Source organism: Canis lupus, chromosome 30, assembly GCF_011100685.1.
Source record: "Canis lupus familiaris isolate Mischka breed German Shepherd chromosome 30, alternate assembly UU_Cfam_GSD_1.0, whole genome shotgun sequence".
Lineage (NCBI taxonomy): Eukaryota > Metazoa > Chordata > Mammalia > Carnivora > Canidae > Canis > Canis lupus.
The window spans coordinates 30,450,404-30,474,561 of record NC_049251.1 but is presented as its reverse complement, the minus strand read 5'-3'; the positions used below and the strand labels follow the sequence as shown (position 1 = coordinate 30,474,561).

At 34.1% G+C, this 24,158-nt stretch overlaps 1 protein-coding gene across 7 annotated transcripts in view; it reads left to right on the top strand.

Annotated features, from left to right (window-relative positions):
- The window catches only part of DENND4A (DENN domain containing 4A), a 139,243-nt gene that overhangs the window by 87,100 nt on the left and 27,985 nt on the right, over positions 1-24,158 (top strand). For 3 of the 7 annotated variants that reach the window (XM_038580750.1, XM_038580749.1, XM_038580752.1), the window contains exons 13-22: positions 1,045-1,263; positions 2,829-2,974; positions 12,767-12,900; positions 15,984-16,119; positions 16,489-16,695; positions 16,787-16,915; positions 17,168-17,309; positions 17,703-17,834; positions 20,460-20,576; positions 21,636-21,767. In XM_038580750.1, coding sequence (XP_038436678.1) covers positions 1,045-1,263; positions 2,829-2,974; positions 12,767-12,900; positions 15,984-16,119; positions 16,489-16,695; positions 16,787-16,915; positions 17,168-17,309; positions 17,703-17,834; positions 20,460-20,576; positions 21,636-21,767 — 1,494 coding nt within the window. The remainder of the gene's footprint in view (positions 1-1,044; positions 1,264-2,828; positions 2,975-12,766; positions 12,901-15,983; positions 16,120-16,488; positions 16,696-16,786; positions 16,916-17,167; positions 17,310-17,702; positions 17,835-20,459; positions 20,577-21,635; positions 21,768-24,158) is intronic. The other 4 variants (XM_038580751.1, XM_038580753.1, XM_038580755.1 and 1 more) reach the window with 2 other exon arrangements.

The window sequence follows — 24,158 nt, the reverse complement described above, 5'->3', positions numbered from 1 at the left end:
AAATACATTCTCCTCCTGCATTACTACAATATAACCGTAAAAATCAGGAAATCAACATTGAACATTACTGCCATCTTTATCTACAGACCAGATTCTAGTTTTTGTCAGTTATCATAATTATATTTTTATAGCAAAATAATCCATTTCCAAATCAGGTGTTATAATTTACTTTCAAGTCTCTTTAGTCTCCTTTTCTCTAAACAATTCCCTGATATTTTCTTATTTTTCTTGATATTTTTGAAGTTATACATTCTATGATACTTATTACTATCATAGAATGGTGCATGGTATAGGTTTGTCTGAGTGTCCTCATGGTAAATACAGGTCATACATCTTTGGCATGAATATCACAGAAGTGATACTGTGTTCATTTTGTAGCATCTTTATCATATCATGCACTACTTCCCTTTGTCCCATTATTGATGAAGATGTTCACTTTATGCACTTGATTAAGGTGACATCTACCAGGCCTCTTTATTGTGAATTTATTATTTTACTACCTAATGGCCTTACCATTGAATTGTTCAGGAAGAGGAAGAGCTGTTTTTCACATTTTAATCCTTGTGTGTTTTTCCTGTAGGTACTTAAGTTTTTTAAAGGGGGGAGGGTGGGGCAGAGATAGGACTAATGCACTTAACCCTGTGTCCTGCTGATATGGTTGCTATGATTTTCATTTATTAGTATATATATAGTTACTTCAGAACATGAATTTTTTTGATGGTAGTCTGATTAACAGGAATAATTTTATATTTACTTTGGTTGAAATATACCAGCAGAGCCTAAAAAATGATGTATGTAGCAAGCTTTGCTAAGGTTTACTTATTATGAAGTTATATAAACAGAGTTGAGATAGCTTGAGCCCTTTTGCAAATAACACATCTATTTATTTCAATTTCATTGAGATATAATTGACATACAGGACTGTATAAGTTTAAGGCATACAGCATAATGACTTGACATATATATAACAAATTTATATTGATACCATTATGAACATTGGTTTCAACAGTTTGGAGAAAACACTAACACTGGTTTTCTCCACAGTGCAGCAGAGACCAAGAGATGATGGACTAATGGACTTAGCAATGAATGACTATGATTTTAATTCTGGAAAGAGGTTGCATATGATAGATTTGGAAATCCAAGAGGCATTTTTGTGTTTCATGGCCTCTATTTTAAAAGGTTATAGATCATACTTAAGACCAATAACACAAGCCCCTTCTGAGACAGCCACCGATGCATCCTCTCTTTTTGCCCTACAAGGTGAGTAATTCTATAGTTCTATAGTTTTCATATTATTGAGTTTAATCTTATGATGATTCAGTTTTTTCTGTGTTAATGAATAGCTCATGTTTATCAAAATACATACCTATTTTGGAAGTATGTGAATATCAACTTTGTTGGTAATCCGTTTTCACAAAACTAGTTATTGCTCAAGCACATTAGATACAATCCCATTAGATAAATATGTCAGAGACACTATTTGAAAAGCACAGAGCTTCCTGACCATGTAGGAATGTCATGTTACAGATGTGTTGGGATACTGATATTTTTAGCTTTCAGAGCAGCTAAATGTTGGACACTCAGAGGAGCCTCTGGGATGGTCACCTCCAGGCATGAACAACCTCATTAATTTTACTAAAGTTTTTTTTTTAAGATTTTATTTATTTGTTCATGAGAGACAGAGAGAGGCAGAGACATGGGCAGAGGGAAGAGAAACAGGCACCATCCAGGAGCCCGATGCAGGACTCGATCCCGGAACTCTGGGACCACATCCTGAGCTGAAGGCAGACGCTTAACTGCTGAGCCACCCAGGCGTCCCACCATTAATTTTACTAAAGTATGCTTTGTAAATATTACTTTCTGTTTGTGCCCTAAAGCAAAAGAAGTTGGAGAGCCCCAGAGTGCAGTTTGTGTCTTAATACATATTTTTCTTTTGTGATATATAACATTTGTAACAGAAATTCATTTAATAAGTAATTTGTGTCATAATACATACTTTTCTTTTGTGATATATAACATTTGTAAGAGAAATTCATTTAATAAGCATATATTAAGTTCCTGTAAATGCTAGATACATAGGGGTGTGCAAAAGATACGTGGTCACACACACACACAAAGAGACTCCATCAGTTCTCCCATTGAGCTTATAGTCAAGAAGATTAGCAAGTTGAAAATAATATGAGTAAACACTTTATTTCACAACTTTAGACCATAGAAAGTCCTTCTGAGTAAATTATGTCTGAGCCATGATCTCAAGGATGAGTAGAAATTAGCCAGGCAATAGAAAAGTAGGAGAGGATTTTAAGCAGAGAGAACAGTTGGAAATAATTTGAGTTTATGAGCCCAAAAGAAGGCCCAAATGTAATGTAACTGACCATAGTGAGCAATGTGGAGCATGAAATCAGGAAATAAACGTTTACTCTGTTTCAGTAAGATGCAGATATAAATACTAGAAGGGATGTAACTGCTGCTTTGAAAAAGCCAAATACATAGACAGAGAGTATGCCATGTGTGTATAGTATGTACACATTGAGAGGAAAAAAAGCAATTTTAAAAATGCTTTCATTTACTACTTGATGTGTAATCTTCAAGGTAGTGAAGGGACCACAGAGACAATTCTGATAAGAATTTAAAAGATCTGGGTTCAAGTTCCTTTCCTATTGCTATCTTTGCCAGGTCTCTTCCCTTCTCAGAGGTCTTAGTTTCTTTTTCTTCAGAGTAAGGGGGTATAGATGTCATGGTTAATCAAGTTTCTTCTGGCTTAAAATTCAATGAATCTTTGAATGATGCTATATTTTGTGACACTATGAATTTATGTTGAACAGCTTTCTTAAGAAGCCGAGACCGGTCACATCAAAAATTCTATAACATGATGACCAAAACACAAATGTTCATTCGCTTCATTGAGGAATGTTCTTTTGTCAGTGATAAAGATGCAAGCCTGGCATTTTTTGATGATTGTGTAGATAAAGTAAGTAATAATATGTTCACAGTGCCCTAACTTTCTTTGTGTGACTGTTTTAAATGTTATGTGTTATAGTTTCTATTTAGCTTTTACCAGCTTTAAGAAAAGCTAAGTTCATTCCATTTCATCATTGACTCTTCATTATGAAAGTTCTGTTTGGCTTACTGGATACTATAGAGCACTTCTTAGATGTACCTTGCATGATTTTACTGAATCATCAGTTTTATTTGAGCTCTCAAATCTGGAACTTTTCCCACCCACTTACAGATTATGGGATTTTTCACCTATCCTTTTTTGTGGATTGCCGCCTGATGAGAGCAGGTGTAGAGCAAAATGAATATTTCACTTGAATGTTTTTATAATTTAGAAGAGAGCTTGTAGCATAAATTAAGTGAATTAATTCTATGACTTTAAATTTGTGTGTGAAACCTTCCCTTCCCCTTCAGTTCTAATATCAGTCGGTGGGCTGGAGGAAGGTGGGTATCCATACTGAACAGAGAGGAGGTGGAGGAACAGTGGCCTTGAGTAGGGTGTCAAAACCTGAATGGGGTGAGGAAGAAAGAGGATCCAGCCTAGCATTGGGTATTAGAGCCCAAGCCAGGTGAAGACAGCATCCATGCAAGGGGTGACCTATCTTGGAGAATCAAAGGATGAGCAGAATAAAAAGAATGTCTATGCTAGGGAAAACACACCTGCAGGGGGTCAGCATAAACAGGATGAGAAAAATATCCATGCAGAAACAGCATGGAGTCTCAGTAAGGTAAGGAAACTATCCCTATTGGGTATGGCAGCAAATGGGGTATCAGAGTTTGATCTAGATGAGGACAATGCCAGCTTGAGGGGTAGGGGAATAGTCTGAAAGTAGTTGTTGAAGCCAAATTAGAGTGAAGAAGTCATATATGTGGGAAAGGGTGGTGGCGGAGATGGGAGAATGTAACATGGGGGACATTCTCACTGTCAGAGAAGGGACTTACAAATATAGAAAAGGAGAAAACCAGAATGAACTCGATGGTATGAGAATGGAATTGGAGATTTGATATATCTTTGGTATTCAATATGTATAAACAAATATAGAAATAAGCATAGATCTAAGTATGTGTGTCTTTGTGTGTACATACATATATTCCCTACCTCTGTACACTGAGAGGACCTGGGAGTAGCCATACCCCAGTAGCAATGAGTATACCTAATGCTCAGATTTTGGCTTCTAAGTACCAGTCTCCATAAAAGGAATTAGAACTCCTCAGAGAAGTTATTGGGTCTAGGGCAAGGAAAGTACAAAATGAGCCCTGAAGTAGCTTGTGCTAGAGAATAAGGAGTTGCTCTGAGAATAATGGAGATGTGTTTTTTAAAACAGCAACACACACAATACATGTGCACATGTGTACCTGCACACACACACACACACACACACACAAGCCAACTTGAAGGGACTCCCACTAGCTACATCTGGAACAACTTGAACATCAAATGTTAGTAATAGATTATTATAATCCACTGAATACGAAACTTTGAGTCTACACAGTTATTAACTGAGGGTCTGATGAGAAACAGGATTTTAGTTTCAAAGTATCTCTGCACGAGATACATATTAATCACAAAAGGGGAGAGAGTAACTTTATGGTGGAACAGAAAGCCTGGCTGACCCCACTTTTATCTAATCACCAAAGTGAACATACTAATAGTGAAATAAATCAACATCATATACCTACCAACATCAACTCTATGAAATTTCTGCCGAAGATGCATATAACCTGTATAATCTCAAGGAAATATCAGACAAACTTAAGTGACATTCTACAAAATACCTGTTCTGTAATCCACAAAATGTCAGGGTTAAGAAAATAAAGGAAAAGTTGAGAAACTATTCATAAGTGAAGGAAACTAAAGAGACTCAACAAGTAAAATACAATACATAATTTAGAACTGGATGCTTTTGGCATAACATTATTCATATAATCAATAAAACTTAAATGTAGTTTGAGGATTAGACAGCAGTAGTGTAACATGTTAATTTCCACATTTTCATGTTGTATTATGGTTAGATAGGAGAAGGTCATTGTTTGTAGGAAGTACACACTAAAGTACTCAGGGGTAGTGGGTCATCAGGCCAGCAATTTACCCTGAAAAGATTAACGGGGAAAAGTTATTTGTACTTGTAAAAGTTACTGTACTTGAAACTCTCCTGTAAATTTGTGACTATATATATATATAGTGTTCATGATTTTATGCCTATGAAAATGGAAGGGAAGAAAGCAAAGCTTTGTCATATATTTACTCAACAGATTATCCTTGTAAGGTTATTTAAAGAAATGCATCACGTTCAAATTTATATGAGTCAAAGAAAATCAGTGATTTTTGAGAGGAGGGGGCACAACAGCCAAAATACAGCTCATCCCTCAGTACTTAGAAATTGGCTCAGTTCTGAGTTGGACACGAAAGTGTCCTTTACTAATTAAGTAAATACCAAATATGTCTTATGAAAATGAGTAATGATTTTAAACTATACCAGATGTAATAGGAAAAAGGCTGCCTTGAGAATCAGGACAACTTGGGTCCCAGCCATTATACTTGTGACCTGAGTCAAATCATCTAGTCTTTCAGTGTTGTTTTCTTACCTGTGTTTAAGATATATTGTGGGGAGAGATGCACATCTCCCAGTATTCAGAGTAATGTTGTTTGAACTAAAAAGTAGAAAACATTATGACTATTTTTTATATTTTGCTGATTTTTGAGTTTCTGGAGTAGTAGTTCATTTGATTTTATCATTTAATGACATAGAAATGTTTGACAGTTTGAATGACTTAGACATATGAAGCACAAGAACAAGTTCAGATCCTTCAATTTAGAATATTTTATAGATGGTTGACATAGAGAAATACTGTTTCTGGTGTTAATTAGAGAATTAACAAGCTAAGGTACCTAGAAGTAATCACCTTGAAGTGCTTTGGAGTAGAGGAAAAAATGGATTTATGCCATTATGTACTTAGAACTCATAATTCATGGGGATCCCTGGGTAGCTCAGCGGTTTAGCACCTGCCTTCAGCCCAGGGCATGATCCTGGAGTCCCTGGATTGAGTCCCACATCAGGCTCCCTGTGAACAGTGGCATATATTTGTGTAAAGAGTTATTCCTGTGCCAAGCTAACTGAATCATAAGGTACTAAACTAGTGATCGGAATTTTGCTAATAGCAAAATTAGCCAGTACATTGATTAATCCACATGGGACCACTGAATTGGTTGTAGGAATCCAATTAGCTGCGCAGAAGACACAAATCTTGTATTGTTGCCTTTTTTTGTTTTTTATTAATTTTATGTACTATGTTTACAAATTTGAGTTTCAAGTAAGAACTCATACAGTAGTGTCAGTATCACATGGTTTTTAAAATATTCATTAATATTGTTAAGACATATGACACTTTTGCTAGGTACCTAGGACATCATGTTCTAAGGAGAGTATTTTATCACTGATAATTACTACATTATATTGTCTAGGAATTTCTGAAAGTAGGTCACTTGCTATTTACTTGAATGCAGGACATGATGAGAGTTCACCTGCTTAAAGAATATACATGCTGTCAAAAAAAGCCAATCCCATTAAATATGTAACCATTGTTTCTAAACAGATTATTTTCCTGAAATGCTATTTACCTGTTCAAAAATCTAGATCCAACAAAAGATCATTTATATATAGTGGAATTGCGTTGCACTTAAAGATTTTAATGATTGAGGAAATTAAAACTGAAAACTCATTAAAACATAGTTATTTGTATTTATTATAATTCAAGGAATTTTTTTATTAGAGAAAATAACAAAATGTCACAAGATCCAAAATAATATCTTAATAACCTTCATATGTAACTAGAGGTTAATTGTATTCCCAGTATTATTAAGCAGAACCCTCAGGAATAGTAAATAATTATATAGTACTGTTAACTACCTTTCATATTTTAGTACCACAATATAAGTACACTCAGTACAGCAAGCCAGTATTTGCTTTTAATGTGCAAATGTTTTGATGAATATCAGTAATACTTTAAAAACAATCATTTATGTGGGGTTATTTTTTAGTTGGGTGACTTTTAACTTTTTAAGTAAACAGATCCTCTTATCTCTGGCAATTTAGCTATGGAAAATAAATAATACTTACATATAAATTACATATTATATATATATAAATATTTTTAGATAAGTTATATATACGTTAACTGCCAAAGTCAATCCATGACTAACATTGAATAGGAATTAGATATATTCCTCTTTTGATCTTAGCATATTCAAACAGAAAACATTTGTCCAACTTTAAAAAGCTAGAGTGGGTAATGCTGAATAAGAAAAACAATGTATGAGAATTATTTGGGTTTCATTTATGACTAATTTAAGAACCATGTGTTCTTCTTCTTCATATGATTATGTTTTAAATCCTTTACAATCTGTTGCTATGGGATGGTGCTTAACTAATGGCAGTTTTGTATAACAAATAGTCTGGTAAGATTTTTCTTATTCTCCCAAGCATCCCTCTGCAGTGTTTTCTAAGTATATTAATGTCTTGTGGATAAAATATGAAGAGAATATGAAAATTATTTTAATTTTATCCTGTCGTGGGTGTTGAATTTCTTTTTCTCCCAATGGGCAGATGTCACTGTGCTTTCCAAAAGACAGAAATGACCAAGTGATACATGTAGGATGTATATAGCATGACTGTCTTTATAATGTTGAAATGAGATCTTATTGGTATACAAGTTAAGGGAAATATCTGTTCCCAGGGTACTGAATCTGCAGTGTAAAATTTTAATATTGTAATAGACTTTATAATACCAAGAATAGAGCAGTTGTCCTTGTACACAGGTTTTTTCTGTGCGAACAAAGTGACTGGAGAGTAGGAAGTAGGTACAGATCTGGAGAGGAAGAAGCTGTTTAAATAGAAAGATAGAAGATAGATAGATAGATAGATAGATAGATAGATAGATAGATAGATAGATAGATAAATACTTAAAAACATCTGGTGTTCATAGACAAGCAGTTCACTCTTGTAATGTTCCATCATGGAGACAGCAGTAGTTTCCCACTTTCTTTCCAGTGACCTTGGGTATTTGTTTAACCATCTCTTTTTTCTCATTATCATTGCTGCCCTTATGATTAGATTAACCATATTTCATCTTCATAAGTTATTTGTGTGTAGAACTTCTCATTGTTCTCAGGTTGCCCTGGATATAATATCCTATCAGGATACTTTATGTTTTTGAGTTATCATTGACATATTCCTAATGCTGCTGTTTAAAAAATACTGTTAGGTTTACTAATAATGATTCAGGTGTTCTCTGTTTTTATTGAAAGTTTAATTTTTAACACTTCTACTAAATGGCTTAAAGAAACAGGAAGTGTGGAAAATAAGAGAGAAAAGACCCTGTAAAGCCCAGTGCCCCATCTAATATCCATTTGACATTTACGTTCAGTGTTTTTTACATAATTATAATATAGTTTCCTAATTTTTTATACAACCAGACCTTATAGGCATTTTTTATATCACTGCCAAATCTCATAAAAGGAAAGTTTCACTCTTACCACAGTAAAACATAACAATTTAAAAAGTCAAATAATTTTCTGAGGCTTCAGTACCATTCCTTTCTGCTCCTAGTTTCTACTCCCTAAAGGCAACCACTTTTCTCTTTCATCTGTTTCTTCAGCCATTTACCTTAATATTTTGAAATAACATGTTTTTATTGCTGCTGATTGTTTTATGTACTATCCATTAATGTCATACCTTCCACACCACCTGAATTCTCCCAGTGTCATTATAATGAGTTTTGGTTAAATAGTTGTTTAGTGTTAATATTACTATCACTCTATATATATAATCCCAGCTAGGCCATACACACACACACACACACACACACACACACATATGTGTGTGTGTGTGTGTGTGTGTGTATAGTAATTAGATTTTCTTTCATACATGGATTTTGTTTTCTCTGAAGTTAATAAATGCCACACTTCTTGTTTTGGTCTACTGTTAATTCATCTCCAAACTCTTCTACAAAAGTGAAAAATCTAAAAAATATCAATTTTTCCAACATATCAAGTAATCTATCCATTTGTTTTTTTGGTTTTTGGAGGATTTTTGGCTAGAAATTTCCCTGTGTGTTCCAATCTGAATTGATTGCTTTCTAGTCTGTCATCCTCGGATCTTCCTTCACCATCATCTTGGGACTTCAAATTGACTTCTCTGGGGAGTTGGATCCCCTGATTTCTTTTTTCTGGTGAAGCACATCTTCCAGTAGCTTAGTGAGAGAGAGAGTACATGGAAGATAAACATTTTTGATGCCCCACCTGTCTGTAAATGTCTTTATTCTCCCCCAATACTTGATTACTAATTTGGTTGGATGTAAAATTATGAAATCTTCTAGCTTCGAATGTTATTGTTGAGAATAACATCTGGTCTAATGCCATGTTAATTTCTGACCTTTAGTGCCTGATCTCTTTATCTCTTTGAAAGCCTTTAAGATCCTTGATGTTATAAAGTTTCATAAGGCTATGCCTTCTTTTCTTCATTGAGTTGAATACAAGCAGGCCCTTTTATTCTGTGGACTCATTCTCTTCAGATTCTAGGCAATTTTCCTGTATCCTGTTTCTTTCCTTTCCTCCATTTCTTGAGTTCTCTTCTTCTGAAGTATGTATTTTTTGGATATTGGCCTTCCTAACCTGATCCTCTTAACTTTCTTACATTTTTTCATCCTGTTTTTTGTTTCTCTTTTTCATCTGCACTTTCTGAGAGATTTCTTCGAGTTTATCTTCCAACATTTATAGTACACTTTTTACTTCTGTCATATTTATAATTTCCCTTTTTTTATAGCATCTTCTCATCATGGATATAGGCTTATTCATTTTAGTTATTTTGAGCGGTTTTTTCCTCCTGCATCATCTCTATTTCTTCTTACTCAAATGTTACTTTTAACATTTGTTTGTTTTATTCTCCTACACATTATTGTTTTTCCTTGTGTGATTCTTGTGGTATTTCAAAAATGACACACGAGAACTCATGAAGCTTTCATGGGAAGGTGAGGCTAGGAGCATCCTTAGGTATGAGATTGTTGATCATAGTGGAACTCAGCTATGTCTTAGAGTCCCTGTTTGATCACTGTATATAATTCTTTTCTTTAGGCTGCTTAGTTTCCCCAAGAGGTTATCTCCAGTCTTTAGGCCTGAGGAGTATAAACCTGATCGCCAGTATTCTCACAGCAGAGTGGGGGAAGTAACAGGTTTTCTCTTGTAACATGTAGGGTTTTTACTCACTTCATCTGTTTTTATTAACCTCCTTCATCTCCTGCAGCTATACCTGGTGTCCTCAAGTCTAGAGTCCCTCTGGTTCACACAGAAAAACCCAACCTAGTCCATGGCCATGGTGGGGAGAGGTAGTGGCCGAATTTACTGGGTGGGTCAAGGATCTGGGAGTCCTTAAATGTAGGTTTTTAACTAATTCTCCTGCTACTGCCCCATGCATACTCTCTTTACTTTAAGGTCATTGAGCACTTTTCCTTCCTGATCTTTCTGGGGCTCTACAGAGCAAAATAGCTAGATTTTTGGCTTTTCTCCTTTATCCCTTCCCCAATGCCAGATATGTGGCTTTCAGCTTTCACAGGTCACATCAATCTGCTTTGCAGCTTCTAAAATGTTTTGAATTCTAGCTGTGCTATTACCCTCTCTCCAGTTCATTTTGTCTTTGCTAGCTATTTTTTTTTTCAATCCTCTTCTCAGTTTGGTGAGATTTCAAGAGTAATCAAAGGTAAATTGTTGTGTTTGTCTTGTTTGACCAAGAAGTTTGTGTGATCTTTACTATTTTAATTTTTAATGATTATATATTTCATCCATTATCATACTTTATTCACTTACATGTTTTTTGAAACATGCAGAAAACGTCTTTCATGATGATAGGTTTTTTTTCATATTAGGTTATTTTCGAAGAATAAGAATAAGGTGGATGTTTTAAATATCTTTTTTTTTTAAGATTTTATTTATTTATTCATTAGAATACACAGAGAGGAGACAGAGAGAGAGGCAGAGACACAGGCAGAGGAAGAAGCAGGCTCCATGCAGGGAGCCTGACGTGGGACTCGATCCTGGGTCTCCAGGATCACGCCCTGGGCTGAAGGTGGTGCTAAACCGCTGAGTCAGCCAGGCTGCCCTGTTTAAATATATCTTGTTTTCTAAAAAAGACTTTACCAATTTTGAGTACCAGCAGGGTATGTGATTATCCAGTTTACTGTATCCTTGCTAATTTCACCATATAAAAGTTCTTTTTGACAGGCTAGAAAGATACCTTTTTTTTATACTGATTAATTTTTAACTGTCCTTCAACAGAATTGGAATAAGTGTGTATTCTAAAAGCAATATATTCTACTTGTTCGAATTTTTATGCTGAGAATTTATTACTTTTATAATTTTTGAAAAACCAATAAAACTAATACATATTATTTTTAATTGGAAAATAACAATGTAAGGGAGAACATAATTAATTGCAGTAATACCATTACCCCAAGGTAACATTTTGATATGAGTATACATGTGTGAGAGAGGAAAACACGAATATATATATGTGTGTGTATGTGTATATATATAGAATACATATTCACTCTCTTTTAAAAAATTAGAATCAAAATATATATAGTATAAATTTTCTTTATCATTGCTTTGTGAACATTTTTTCATGTCATTAATTATTTTGAAACATCTTTATTCTAGTTCAGTGTATAGATATACCATTACCATTCTTTAATCTTGGAGATTACACCATGTAATACTGTGAAATTATAACCAACAGTTTATGTAAAACACTCTGAATGTCCAGCTTTTTAAATAAGAATTAGAAAAATTTAAATGCTATCCCTGTCCTTTTTCGTATATTGTGCCCTAAATCCTTATCTTAAAGAGTTAATTTATTAATAATTCTTGTTCTCCCACTTATTTCTGACTGATAATATGATATTCTATCTAATGTAATAAAGTTCTGTGGGTTATAGTTTGTCATATGTATGACATCTTGATGGGTCTGCCCGTTTGTTTGATTTTAATTAATGTCAATGCTATGCTTTTTAGTTTATGAACTCCTTTTAGGCAGTTTAGACTCTGTTAAGTTTTTACTTTTTGTGAATATTACCTTGCCACAGGGAGTCTAGGGAAGATTGTATTATTAAAGTGTTTTCAATACTGATGTGACTGGAATTTTAACTCAAATGTGCTTCTACATAAACTGGAAGAACTTAGAGAAATATGTTGTATTTAGTATAAATTAGACCTAGAACTCAGTATTCTCAGCACATACACATACATGTGTTTGTGCATTTTTAACATGTTACTTCTTAAGTATAAGCTCATGATTCAAAATGTAAAATAATATAAAGAGGTACACATTGGGAATTCTGAGTTCTATCTCGTCCTTGTCCATTCTATTCATCACCCCTTCCCCATACGGGAAATTACTTTTCATGATGTTCTTTATTTCCTTATGTGAATACAAGCGAAAAATGAGTTTGTTTTTGTTTTTCCCTCTTTCTTACTCAAAAGATAATATACTGTTTACAATGTTCTACTCCTTGTTATTTTGGAATTATCTTATTATTGGAAATCTTAATTATTTTGGAAATCTTTTTTCATGGTGCATGATGGTGCTCATTCTTTTTTTTTTCCTATCAATAGCTCTTTAGTATCCAGTTATGTAAGGTTTATTTAACCATTTCCCATAGACAAACTCTTGGCTTACCAGTTTATTTTTTTAACCACAAGTTTTTTAAACTTTTTCAGGTGGATATGGACAAGAGTGGTGAAATGCGACTTATAGAACTGGATGAATCTTTCAAAAGTGAACATACTGTTTTTGTAACACCACCTGAGATACCCCATCTACCCAATGGTGAAGAACCCCCTTTACAGTACAGGTATTCAAGAGGCAGAATGTTTCAGATTGAAAGAGAGAAGCAATCCACCATCTGTGACGTAGCTTTCTAAGGACTGTGGTATTTTCAAAAATCCAAACTTTACAGATTCCTAATTTTTAGGTGGTAAGCAAGCTTATCCCACATCCATTATTAAGTTTTGAGGTATAAAAAGAAAAGAATTATAATTTTGCGTAACATAGACTTGGGAAACTTTATCTATATAAGTATGTATACTTGTAAGTTGTTTAAATTCAGTCAGTACCTCACCTCCCCAAAATGCAGCACTTTTATTACAGATTTTGATTTTTGTTTCTCACTTAAACCTAATTCCCTCACTTTCATCCCCTTTCCTATACACATTTTGATTTTGTAACCTTGGATTACAAAAAGATTAAATCTAATTTAGAATCAATATTTGTGGCCTTGATTTTGATGATATAATTTTTTAGGCTGTTAATTTTTCTGCAAGTTTTTATTTAAGTCATGGAAATCCAGAACTATTGGGAATTGATCAGTTAATTTAGGAAATTTGGTCAGATGTTGTGCTAAGGGCTTAGTATATAGACTTGAATGATATTTTTCCTGCTTTCAAGTCTAGTGGAAAAGAGAGAAAAGTTCTGAGCTTTATTGTTATGACAGAGGTAAAATAGGGATATGATAGAGGTAGATTTATTATACATCTATGTATCTATCTAGATATATATTATACACATACATTTGTTACCACTGGAGGTAATTTCCAGTATGCATTTATTTTAGATTACAAATATCTAAAATGACATTTCCTTTTAGGTTTTAAATGATTTCTTCAGTAATTCTTTCTTTAAAGATTTTAAAACCATTTCACATCTACCATTCATTAGTTCAGTTTATTTTCATTGGAAAAAGATTCAAGACACCCTCAATGATAACTCAGATTAAATTATCCCTTTTACAGATAAAAAAAGTGATGTAATAGGTGGTGTTTGTGAATATTGATTAATTCATAGGCCCCTTGGTTCCTGCTCTTACTTTTCATCTACTGAAATGATGTTGCTCAGATCAATTTTTTAAATTCTGCCCTTTGTCAAAGGTGTTCAAAATCTCTCTCCTAATTTCTCTCTTTCTCGTTTGTTTTTCTTTCTAAACAAAATCTCATTTGTTTGATCTCTTTTGTACATTATACTTCTAAGACTTTTTTAGGAGCATGTTTCACTAAAATAGTTTTGTTTTTCTTTATATGGTTTGGTTTTTAACTTTTTTAAAATTTAAATTTTACTTTTAGATTTAATCCTCTAATAAAAACAATTTACTTAGCTTAGAGAGTTCCCATTTTTTAAAGAATTTAAGTCACTTTTTAAATTGAGACTAACAATATAATTTTGGTGTAATCATCCCATTATTGGAAACAACTTAAATGTGTTCAGTGAGCACAGTGGGTCCTCTTAGTAAGAGGCAACTCATATTCTTGCATTGTCTGTGTGAAACGATAGGGCATTAAGTTTCCATAAGACATTCAGAATGATCTTAGCACACCGTATACATACAATGAAATTTTTTTTTTTTAAATTATTTCTTTATTTATGATAGTCACAGAGAGAGAGAGAGAGAGGCAGAGACACAGGCAGAGGGAGAAGCAGGCTCCATGCACCGGGAGCCCGACGTGGGATTCGATCCCGGGTCTCCAGGATCACGCCCTGGGCCAAAGGCAGGCGCTAAACCGCTGCGCCACCCAGGGATCCCACAATGAAATTTTTAAGGGACATAATTTTCTTGAACTTCTTTGCTATTTTATTCCTATTTTATTCCTACTTAATATTTATTTTTAAAATATTATTTAATATTTATTTTTTCACTGCTGAATTTCCCTATGGTAATATATACTAGATATAGTTTACCATCTTTTATTATAGCTGGATTTCTTTTTTTTTTTTTTTTTTTTAAGATTTTATTTGCTTAGGCACCTGGGTGGCTCAGTGGTTGAGTATCTGCCTTTGGCTTGGATCATGATCCCGGGGTTGTGGGATCGAGTCCCACATCAGGCTCCCCACAGGGAGCCTGCTTCTCCCTCTGCCTATGTCTCTGCCTCTCTCTGTCTCTCTCATGAATAAATAAATGAGATCTTAAAAAAAAAAAAAAGAAAAAGGATTTTATTTGCTTATTAGAGAGAGAGAGAGCACGCATCAGTAGAGGGAAAGGGCAGAGAGAGAGGGAGAAGCAGACCCCACACTGAGCAGGGAGTCAATGTGGGGCTTCATCCTAGGCCCTGAGATCATGACTTGAGCCGAAAGAAGCAGTCACTTAACCAACTGAGCCACCCAGGCATCCCAGTAGCTGGCTTTCTTCTGTTAATTGAAACTATTGGTATGTCTTTAAGAAGATTAATAAAGTAGGCTCAGTTTGATGCTCAGGGGCTCCTTCTGTTCTTTTCAGCATGTCTTCTCCCTAGTTGCAGCTACCTTTTAAATTCCCAAAACATCCTGCTCTAGCAGCCCAATTAGGCCCACTACCTCATAGGGCCCACTCAATCTAATCTTTTCTTCTTCTCCATCCTCTTCAATTTTCTTCCTCATAAATGAGGGCCTGAACCTGCTTAGCTAACCTGATAAACCAATTCATGATAGTATGAGAGTTTGTCCTGGAATGTGCTAATATATTATTTGTATCTTTTGAAGAAGATGGTTCTCTAGTAATATCTTAACCTAAAGCAATGATCTTAATGGCTATCCTGTCTGAAAGAATATTGATTTGGGGGCCCTTTACCAGCTGTCATATTATCCAATATTTTTACTATGTATTTACATGAATACTAACTTACAAAGTTTGCTTGATTTACTTTAGGGTTTGATGTCCAGTTCGGCAAAATTTAAATCTATTTCACTTTTCTACCTTGAAAATATACTTGAGTTTGTATTTGGCTATTACATTTCTAAATCTGATAGCAAGAAAGACAACATTAGCACGAATATTTACTGAGTATATATAATATTCTGATGGAGAAAGATAATTAGACTCTTAAGAAGTTATTGGTCAGAATTTTTTTAGATTGTGACCAGTATGATCATCTATGTGTGCTTGAGATTTTTTTTTCTTTTCAAAAACAGCTATAATGGATTTCCAGTTCTTAGAAACAATTTATTTGAGAGACCTGAAGGATTTCTACAAACACGAAAGAACAAATTGCCTTCAAAATCAAGTAGTCCTAGTAGCCCTTCTCCCATGTTCAGAAGAACAAAACAGGTGCTTTGACAATTTTGCATTCTTCGTGTAATCAAGTATTAGAACAAAAATAAATATGACACTCATACTCCCTTAATATATTTTAATACCCCATGTTTATGACTAGATTATTCTGCTCCTCAAAGCATCCCCAAAATAATTTAGAGTAATATGACTTCAAAAAATGAACTAGTTTTCTTATGTTAGCAATTTATCTTGCTTATTTTGTAATACAAATTCAAGCAGAGGCTTGAATATGTATTAATTATAGACAGATTTTGTTAGGGAAATACTCTAAAAGCATATGACTTGCACTTGTTCAGCTCTCAGTTAAATAAGGATTCTTAAGTGTATAACCTTATTAATGAAATCCTTGCATTTTTTTTCTAGGAAATTAAATCAGCCCATAAAATTGCCAAGAGGTACTCTTCCATTCCTCAGATGTGGTCTAGGTGTCTGCTGCGCCACTGCTATGGACTGTGGTTCATTTGTCTGCCAGCTTATGTGAAAGTGTGTCATTCAAAAGTCAGGGCACTGAAGACAGCATATGATGTGCTCAAAAAAATGCAGTCGAAAAAGATGGATCCACCTGATGAAGTAACAATTCTTTTCAAACATGCATTCTTTTATTCTAGATTTATGTTCATAGATATTTTGTTTCTGAACCCTTCTGAACTTTGTGTTTCAGGTGTGCTACCGCATTCTCATGCAGCTCTGTGGGCAGTACGATCAGCCCGTGCTTGCAGTTCGAGTGCTTTTTGAAATGCAGAAAGCTGGTATTGATCCCAATGCCATTACTTATGGTTATTATAATAAGGTAATTACTTGGATTTACCGGAGAAAGACTTCTATGATTAGATAACCTTAATTTAATTAGCAGAAATCATTGATTCAGGCTTCGGCATTGATTTCAGAGTATTAAAATATATTCTGTAAATCAAGTAAGTTTTTTTGTTCTGTTTTGTTGTGATACAATGTATTTAGATATTCTTTAGCTTGACTGTAAAGCCAATGTGCATTCACTTACACATATTATTCTACTAATTATTTTATTTTGTTGAATGAATAGGCTGTTTTGGAAAGCACCTGGCCCTCAAGAAGTCGTAGTGGCTATTTTCTTTGGACAAAAGTAAGAAACGTTGTTTTAGGAGTAGCACAGTTCAAAAGAGCTTTAAAGAAACAGGCACACTTATCACAAACAACTCTCTCAGGTAATTAAAGGTTCTAAAGGGATGTTTTTGTTTTACTTTGTAAAAAAATTAATCAACTAGTTATAATTTCAACTTCTAAAATTTTAAATAGTTTCAAAATATTTAATGATTCCTAGTTTTTATTACCATTAAGCAGATTCTAATATTATTTTCCCATTTAAAAAATACCTTAAGTCACTTTTTTTCTTTAACTGTTAAATTATCAACCTTTGGTGATCTTATTTTAGTATCTGTTAATAATTCGCTATAGTTATAGTTATTAGAGTTGTATTTTGCTAATTATGTGGCACATTCATGTTCAGTGGTAGCGGATTACTAGCTTGAGCAAGAAATTAATGTGTATTTTTTGGTATCTCTCTGAGTAGTAAAATACTGTCAAATTGTGTTCTTAAGCAGATGGCAGTGACCTGGATGCTGTTAGTCATGGCAGCATGGATAGTGGTCATGGGACACACACTGTGGAGCAGGCACCTTTTAATACGGGTTTAATCAAAGTATATGCTACTGATGATAGATCTAGTACAGGTTTGTGTGTGCTTATGTATACATTTATTATAGTACATTTTAAAAACAAGATTTGCTAGCCTGTTTTTTTTAGATTTTAATTTTCGATGATGTATTTAAGTTCACTGTCACATTTTAATTTTATACGTTAGGCACTTGGTTTGATAATGTGTTTAATAAGTATATGCTATTTTATTCATTCTTTATTTGGATAGAAATAAAAATCTAAGAGAGTTTTTTCAGGTATTTAGTCCATGGTAATCCAATTAACTCTGGATAGCACACAGATCTTTGTATCATGTCACTTTCTTATGATAAATTCTTCTTTGTAATTATGAAAATGTAATTAAAGTTTTTTTAAAGAAGAAACTTAAAGTCCTGATCATACATATCAACATCACCTTCCTGGTTTTAAAAGTGTATTATGTTTCATGTCTGATAGTATCATTGAGGGCAGCTGGGTGAACAGTGCATAGGAACTCTCTGTACTGTATTATTTTTGCAACTTCTTGTGAGTCTTAAGCTATATTAAAATTAAAAGGTATAATAAAAAAACTTGTAAATACATATAAGACTTGTAGCATTCTAGCACTGAAGATGCTATTAATTTCATTAAATTATCAGATATGTACCTAAGCTTTCTCCATGAATTAAAACTGTCACACTTAAATTTATTGAATAATTCTGTCCTTTTCATTAGCACATTAAAAAAAGATACATGACTTTTTAAAAAAATTATGTTTGAGAGAGAGAGCATGCCCCCAACTGGGGGGTAGTGTTTAGAGGGAAAGAGAGAAGCAGACTCCTCGCTTGAGCAGGGAGCCTGCCACAGGGCTCAACCCCAGGACCCTGAGATCATGACCTGAGCTGAAGGCAGACACTTATCTGACTAAGCCACCCTGGAATCCCATGAATTTTGAACAGAATATAAGAGCCACCTCTTAACAAATAGAAATGTTTAATTTAAAAATCCAGGAGGGTGCCTGGGTTGCTCAGTTGGTTGGGTGTCTGCCTTCAGCTCAGGTCATGATCCTGCAGGGATCGCGGAATCAAGCCCTGCATCCAGCACCTTGCTCAGTAGACAGTCTGTTTCTCCCTCTGCCTGCTGCTCCCCGTGCTTGTGTGTGTGCTCTCTCTCTCTATCATATAAATAAATAAAATCTTTTAAAATAATAATAGTAAATTTAAAAATCCAAGCATTAATAATGAAATATGAAGGCTTTTGTGTCTGCATATGGTGAAATTATTTTGGTTTGTCTCCTCTTTTGCCCACTTTTAAAAGTTAAGTATAAGCAAATTGTGTTGAAATGTAATTTTCATAGTTCTTCCTTGGCTCATTTTATTTTTTTGATCATGCAATGTGAATTTAATCTGAGTTATACTAGTCATCCTCAAGCATTCTCTCTTAAAAATGGAGAAATCAGGGTTTTTTAAGTCTCATTTTTATTTAAGTAATCTCTATACCCCATGTGGGGCTCAAACAACCCCAAGATCAAGAGTCACACACTCTTCCAACTGAGCCAACCAGGCACCCTTCTATCTTTTGTTTTTTGTTTTGTTTTTTTTTTTATCTTTGTTTTATCTTTTGTTTTTAACTATGATCTTTTGAAAGTCTATTATAAAGCAGTGCAGAATCTAATAAAAGGATGAATTTCATCAAGATTATCTTCCTATTTTTAAATTTATATTTTCTATAGAAATAGAGCTGAAAAAAAGTCTGATGAGAAAAAATACAAACTTAAAATTATAACAGATGTTAAAGTAAATATCTAGTGATACTTAATACAGTTTCTTTACATAATTCTTTGTAATACCATTCCATATATAGTCTCCCTCATAAAATCATAACTGCTTTGTGTGTTATAAATCTGGAGACTTGAATTTGAAGCTAGAAGATTAGGTGATTTGCTTAAAATCATGTCTCTTAGGACAAAGAACTAGGATTTAAAATCTTATCTTTTGATGCTAACCTAGTGAAAATAATTTGCAGAAAATTATAGAAGGCCTCTTGAACAGAACAGTGTATTAGAAGTTTTCTTCTATCAGTGCGTTTGCCTTTCTTGGCAGTAACACTAATTTTTTTCTCATTCCCATGTATTTGTACTCAAGAGCAATTTAATAATTATCCAATTGAATTTTCAGAAATAGTGTTTACCTACCAATAAATTTAAATAGACCCATTTTCTTTGGTAGAATCATTTAGACATTTGGCTCCAGCGATCTATGTGTGAATATTCTGTTATGAATTCCATGCAAATTTTTCTTCTGCTTTGCTTAGTTGGAACTCTGACTTTCACCTAGAAAGGTCATAGGCTTAAAGAATGTCTGGTTTGTATGTACCTTTAGGAGCCCAGACAATAGTGCGAATATACGTAGTCACTTTTGACTACAGTACGGAGCCAAAAAAAAAAAAACTATTTTGAGATCATCTCTTTCTTGCATTAATAGAGATGGTCAAGGAGGGCTAACAAAATAATACTTTCAGTTGGACATTATCCAGAAAGTTTCTCATAAGTAAACCTGGACACTAATATGTTGCTCCTAATTTCAGTTATTCTCAATAAAGAAGTTTATGATATAAAAAAAAAAAGAAGTTTATGATAAACAGCATAGGAGGTTTTTTCTCTTTTTTTCTTTTTTTCCTAGGTGGCCAGTCTGATCTTGGATATAATTCATTATCTAAGGATGAAGTTAGAAGAGGGGATATATCTACTGAGGAAATTCAAGAAGAAAAAGATAAGAAAGGAAGTGATTCTAGTTCCCGTAGGTATTATTTAAGTTGATATTGTATAAATTTGTGAACTTCTATTTCTTTTTCAAAAATGTATTTATTTTAGAGAGAGCATGAAGGGGAAGGGCAGGGCAGAGTGAGAGTCTTAACCATATTCCATTCTAAGCATGGAGCCCGGAGGGACGGCTTAATCTCACAACCCTTGAGATCACGACCTAAGCCAAAAACAAGAGCCCAAGCCCAATGGACTGCACCACCCAGGTGCTCCACTGAATTTCTTTATTTTTATTTTTTTTAATTTTTTTTATTTATTTATGATAGTCACAGAGAGAGAGAGAAAGAGGCAGAGACACAGGCAGAGGGAGAAGCAGGCTCCATGCACTGGGAGCCTGACGTGGGACTCGATCCGGGGTCTCCAGGATCGCGCCCTGGGCCAAAGGCAGGCGCTAAACCTCTGTGCCACCCAGGGATCCCCTGAATTTCTGTTAACAGAAAATACCAGTGGCTTTAAGTATAAAAGTACTAATTTTATTTTCTACTTTCCCATTGTAACTTCTCTTTCCTCCCATTATAGGCCCTCTTCACCACCTAATGTTCCAACACTCCAGTACTTTCTGTATAAAGTGTATAACCTAAGTGGCACAACACTCTCCAATCAATTACTACTCTTATAGTAGAAATATATATATTTCTTCAAACAGTGGCTTTTTTCTAAGATTTAACAGTATTTTTATTGAATGCTTTTATTAATGGTCTGTGACTTATCTCCTACACTCCACCTTGCCTACCTCCGTCAAAAGCAGTGTTTCACAACCAAAGAAGAAATATAAAATGTAGGTATGGACCTCACGCATGACCAGTACTTAGTAATTTGATAACACACCTTGAGGCCTCAAATAAGTGGAATCATTTACTCATGATCAACAAATAGATATAGAGGTGTTTGGTATTTTCTTATTACCTATTATCAGATAGAAATATTTAGAACTAAAAGCTACTTCTCTTTATGCCTTCTATAATAGCTAAAAAAATAAAAGCTAAATAGCTTCTATATAGCTTTTATTTTAACAATTTTGTTTTAATCTTTACAGTGTCAGAGAGTGAGAGTACAAAAGGAAGTGCTGACTGTCTTCCTAAACTCAATTATCAAAGTTCTTCCAGTATAGTTCGCCTCAGTGGTACAAATAACAATGGTGCTGATAAAATATCAGGAGAAAGCACAGGTGAGTTGAATAATAAACCTCTTTTATGTGCAGAATATCTTGTATCTGTATTTCTAGTGAATTTTTAAAGTCTTTATTTTCCAGAATTATTTTTTTGTATATTTGTGTAGCCTCTCATTGTATAGCTTAGTAGCTTGAATTCTATATTTTATGATATACTCTATTCAAGCTTTTGTTATAACAAAGGATAAAGACAAACCTACAAGCCACATACTGTCTCTTGAGTTTGGACTATTGGGACTTCCTGGAAGGGGCAAATGGGAGCAGGTGAGATAATCCATCTGAGGGTATCTTACACCCTTAATTTTTAAATGAAGCATATAGTTCTTTAATCTTCATTATTGTTCCTGTTTTTTCAGAGGTAAAAGGACAGTCCTCAAGATAGTTTAGATAGTAGCACCTAATATTTTTTCTTTTCATACTGTTTTTTGGGGCACCTGGGAGGCTCAGTTGGGGCACCTGGGAGGCTCAGTGGGCATCTGGCTTTTGATTTCAGCTCAAGTCATAATTTCAGGGTGCAACAGGCTCCTCACTCAGTGGAGAGTCTGCTTGAGATTCTCTATCTCCCTTTCCCACTGCCCCTCCCCCTGTTGTGCTTTCTCTAAAATAAAATCTTTTTTTTAAAGTGCTTTTTATATATTTTATGTTTATTAATACAGCAATGCTTATATTCATGAGGGGTATTAGCACTATTTTAATGAGAAAACCAAGCCATAATCTGGCTGTTGGCAGATCATGTAAGTTATCAACTAGTTAATGGAAAAGTCAGTTTAGGATTTGAGATAATACTTGATCTCACAAATTTTTCATCAAATCATTTTGGGGGGGGTTAAATAGACATAACATTCAAAGTTTTTAGTGTTACTAGCCTGCCTATATAATATTTTATGTTGGTATTGGCTCAATTCTATATCATGTGTAATCTAAACAAATCTTGAAGGATTGCGCTGTCAAGGCTGTTTATAAATGGCCTTGCTACAATGATATTTGTTATTCTGCAGCATAATTAGATAGGCCTCCAGCTCAGAGGTAGGCAAACTATGGCCCATGGGCCACAATGGGCCTGCAGCCTGTGCTTGTACAGGCCCACGAGCCAAGAATGGTTTTTACATTTTTAAATGATTGGAAAAAATTAGAAGAGGAATAGTATTTTGTGACACATGAAAATTACAATGAAAGACAAACTTCAGTATTCACAAAGATTTATTGGAGTACAACTACACTCATTCATTTACATTCTGTCTGGCTGCTTTTGCAGTCTATCAGCAGGGCTAACTAGTTGCCACAAAGACTGTGTGGCCTACAAAGAGTAAAATGTTTACTGTCTGGCTCTCAATCGAAAAACTTCCCCTGCTCTAGCTCTCAAAAAAAAAAAAAAAAAAAAAAGTTAAACTGTAGTTATCTTTGCATTTCTTCTTGGATCATTGTTACACCTTAAATATTAAAATTTTTCTGGGGATCATGGAATTGCCGTGCAACCTACTCATTGTCTAATTATAACCCGTAATAACTTGCCTTTGGTAGCCTTTGCCTTATTGTTCTTTCATTATTGTCTATTCATGCTTGCCTTTTTCTGAAGATCTACTTATATGATCTCTCTGTTTTAATATGATCGTAAACCATCCTTTGATCCTGACATTTTGTCATAGTGATCAGCATCTGACTCATCATCTGGTTTTGGTTACCCTTTTATGCTTAACCAATTGGGTTTTAAAAGCCTATGATATGTTTCCTAAGTATGAATTACAGTTATTAATTTACCTTTATGATTTGGGGCTTGAAAACATTCCCATCTGTTATGGGTTTATCACTAACTGCCCAAGACTGTATATGGGATTTCTAGGAATACTTATTTTCCAATAACTTTTTTCTTATATACTAGTACATGCTAGGATTCAAAGCATTTTTCAGGTTTATGTTTCGCAGTATAATATACAGATATTTTATATCACTGTATACTCATATGTGTATATGTGCATGTAGTTATACATATAGCTGGCTAGCTAACTATATATCTGATAGCTTCCAAAAGATATTGGAGTGGTTTAACCAAAGATGTTTGTGTTTGATTGAATATTGAAATAAAATCATTACCCTATAGTTATTCATGATTATGTTGAAAATTTAACACTTTTATAAATGTATATTGAATCACTGAGAGTTGAATCACAAGAAAATTTACTCTGAAATAGAACATGCTGAAATAAAACAGATATTTTTCTAAGCCTAATTCTGGTTTTGGTTTGTTTTAACTTTTTATCTTCAGCTACCATATTTAACTATAGTATATCGTATTATAATATATTATACTGTGTCATATTCTGAGTTGGTCTTTTGGTGGCAGTTGCTTCCCAGCAGACAGTGTTCATTCAGTAGTTATTTCTTGAGCTC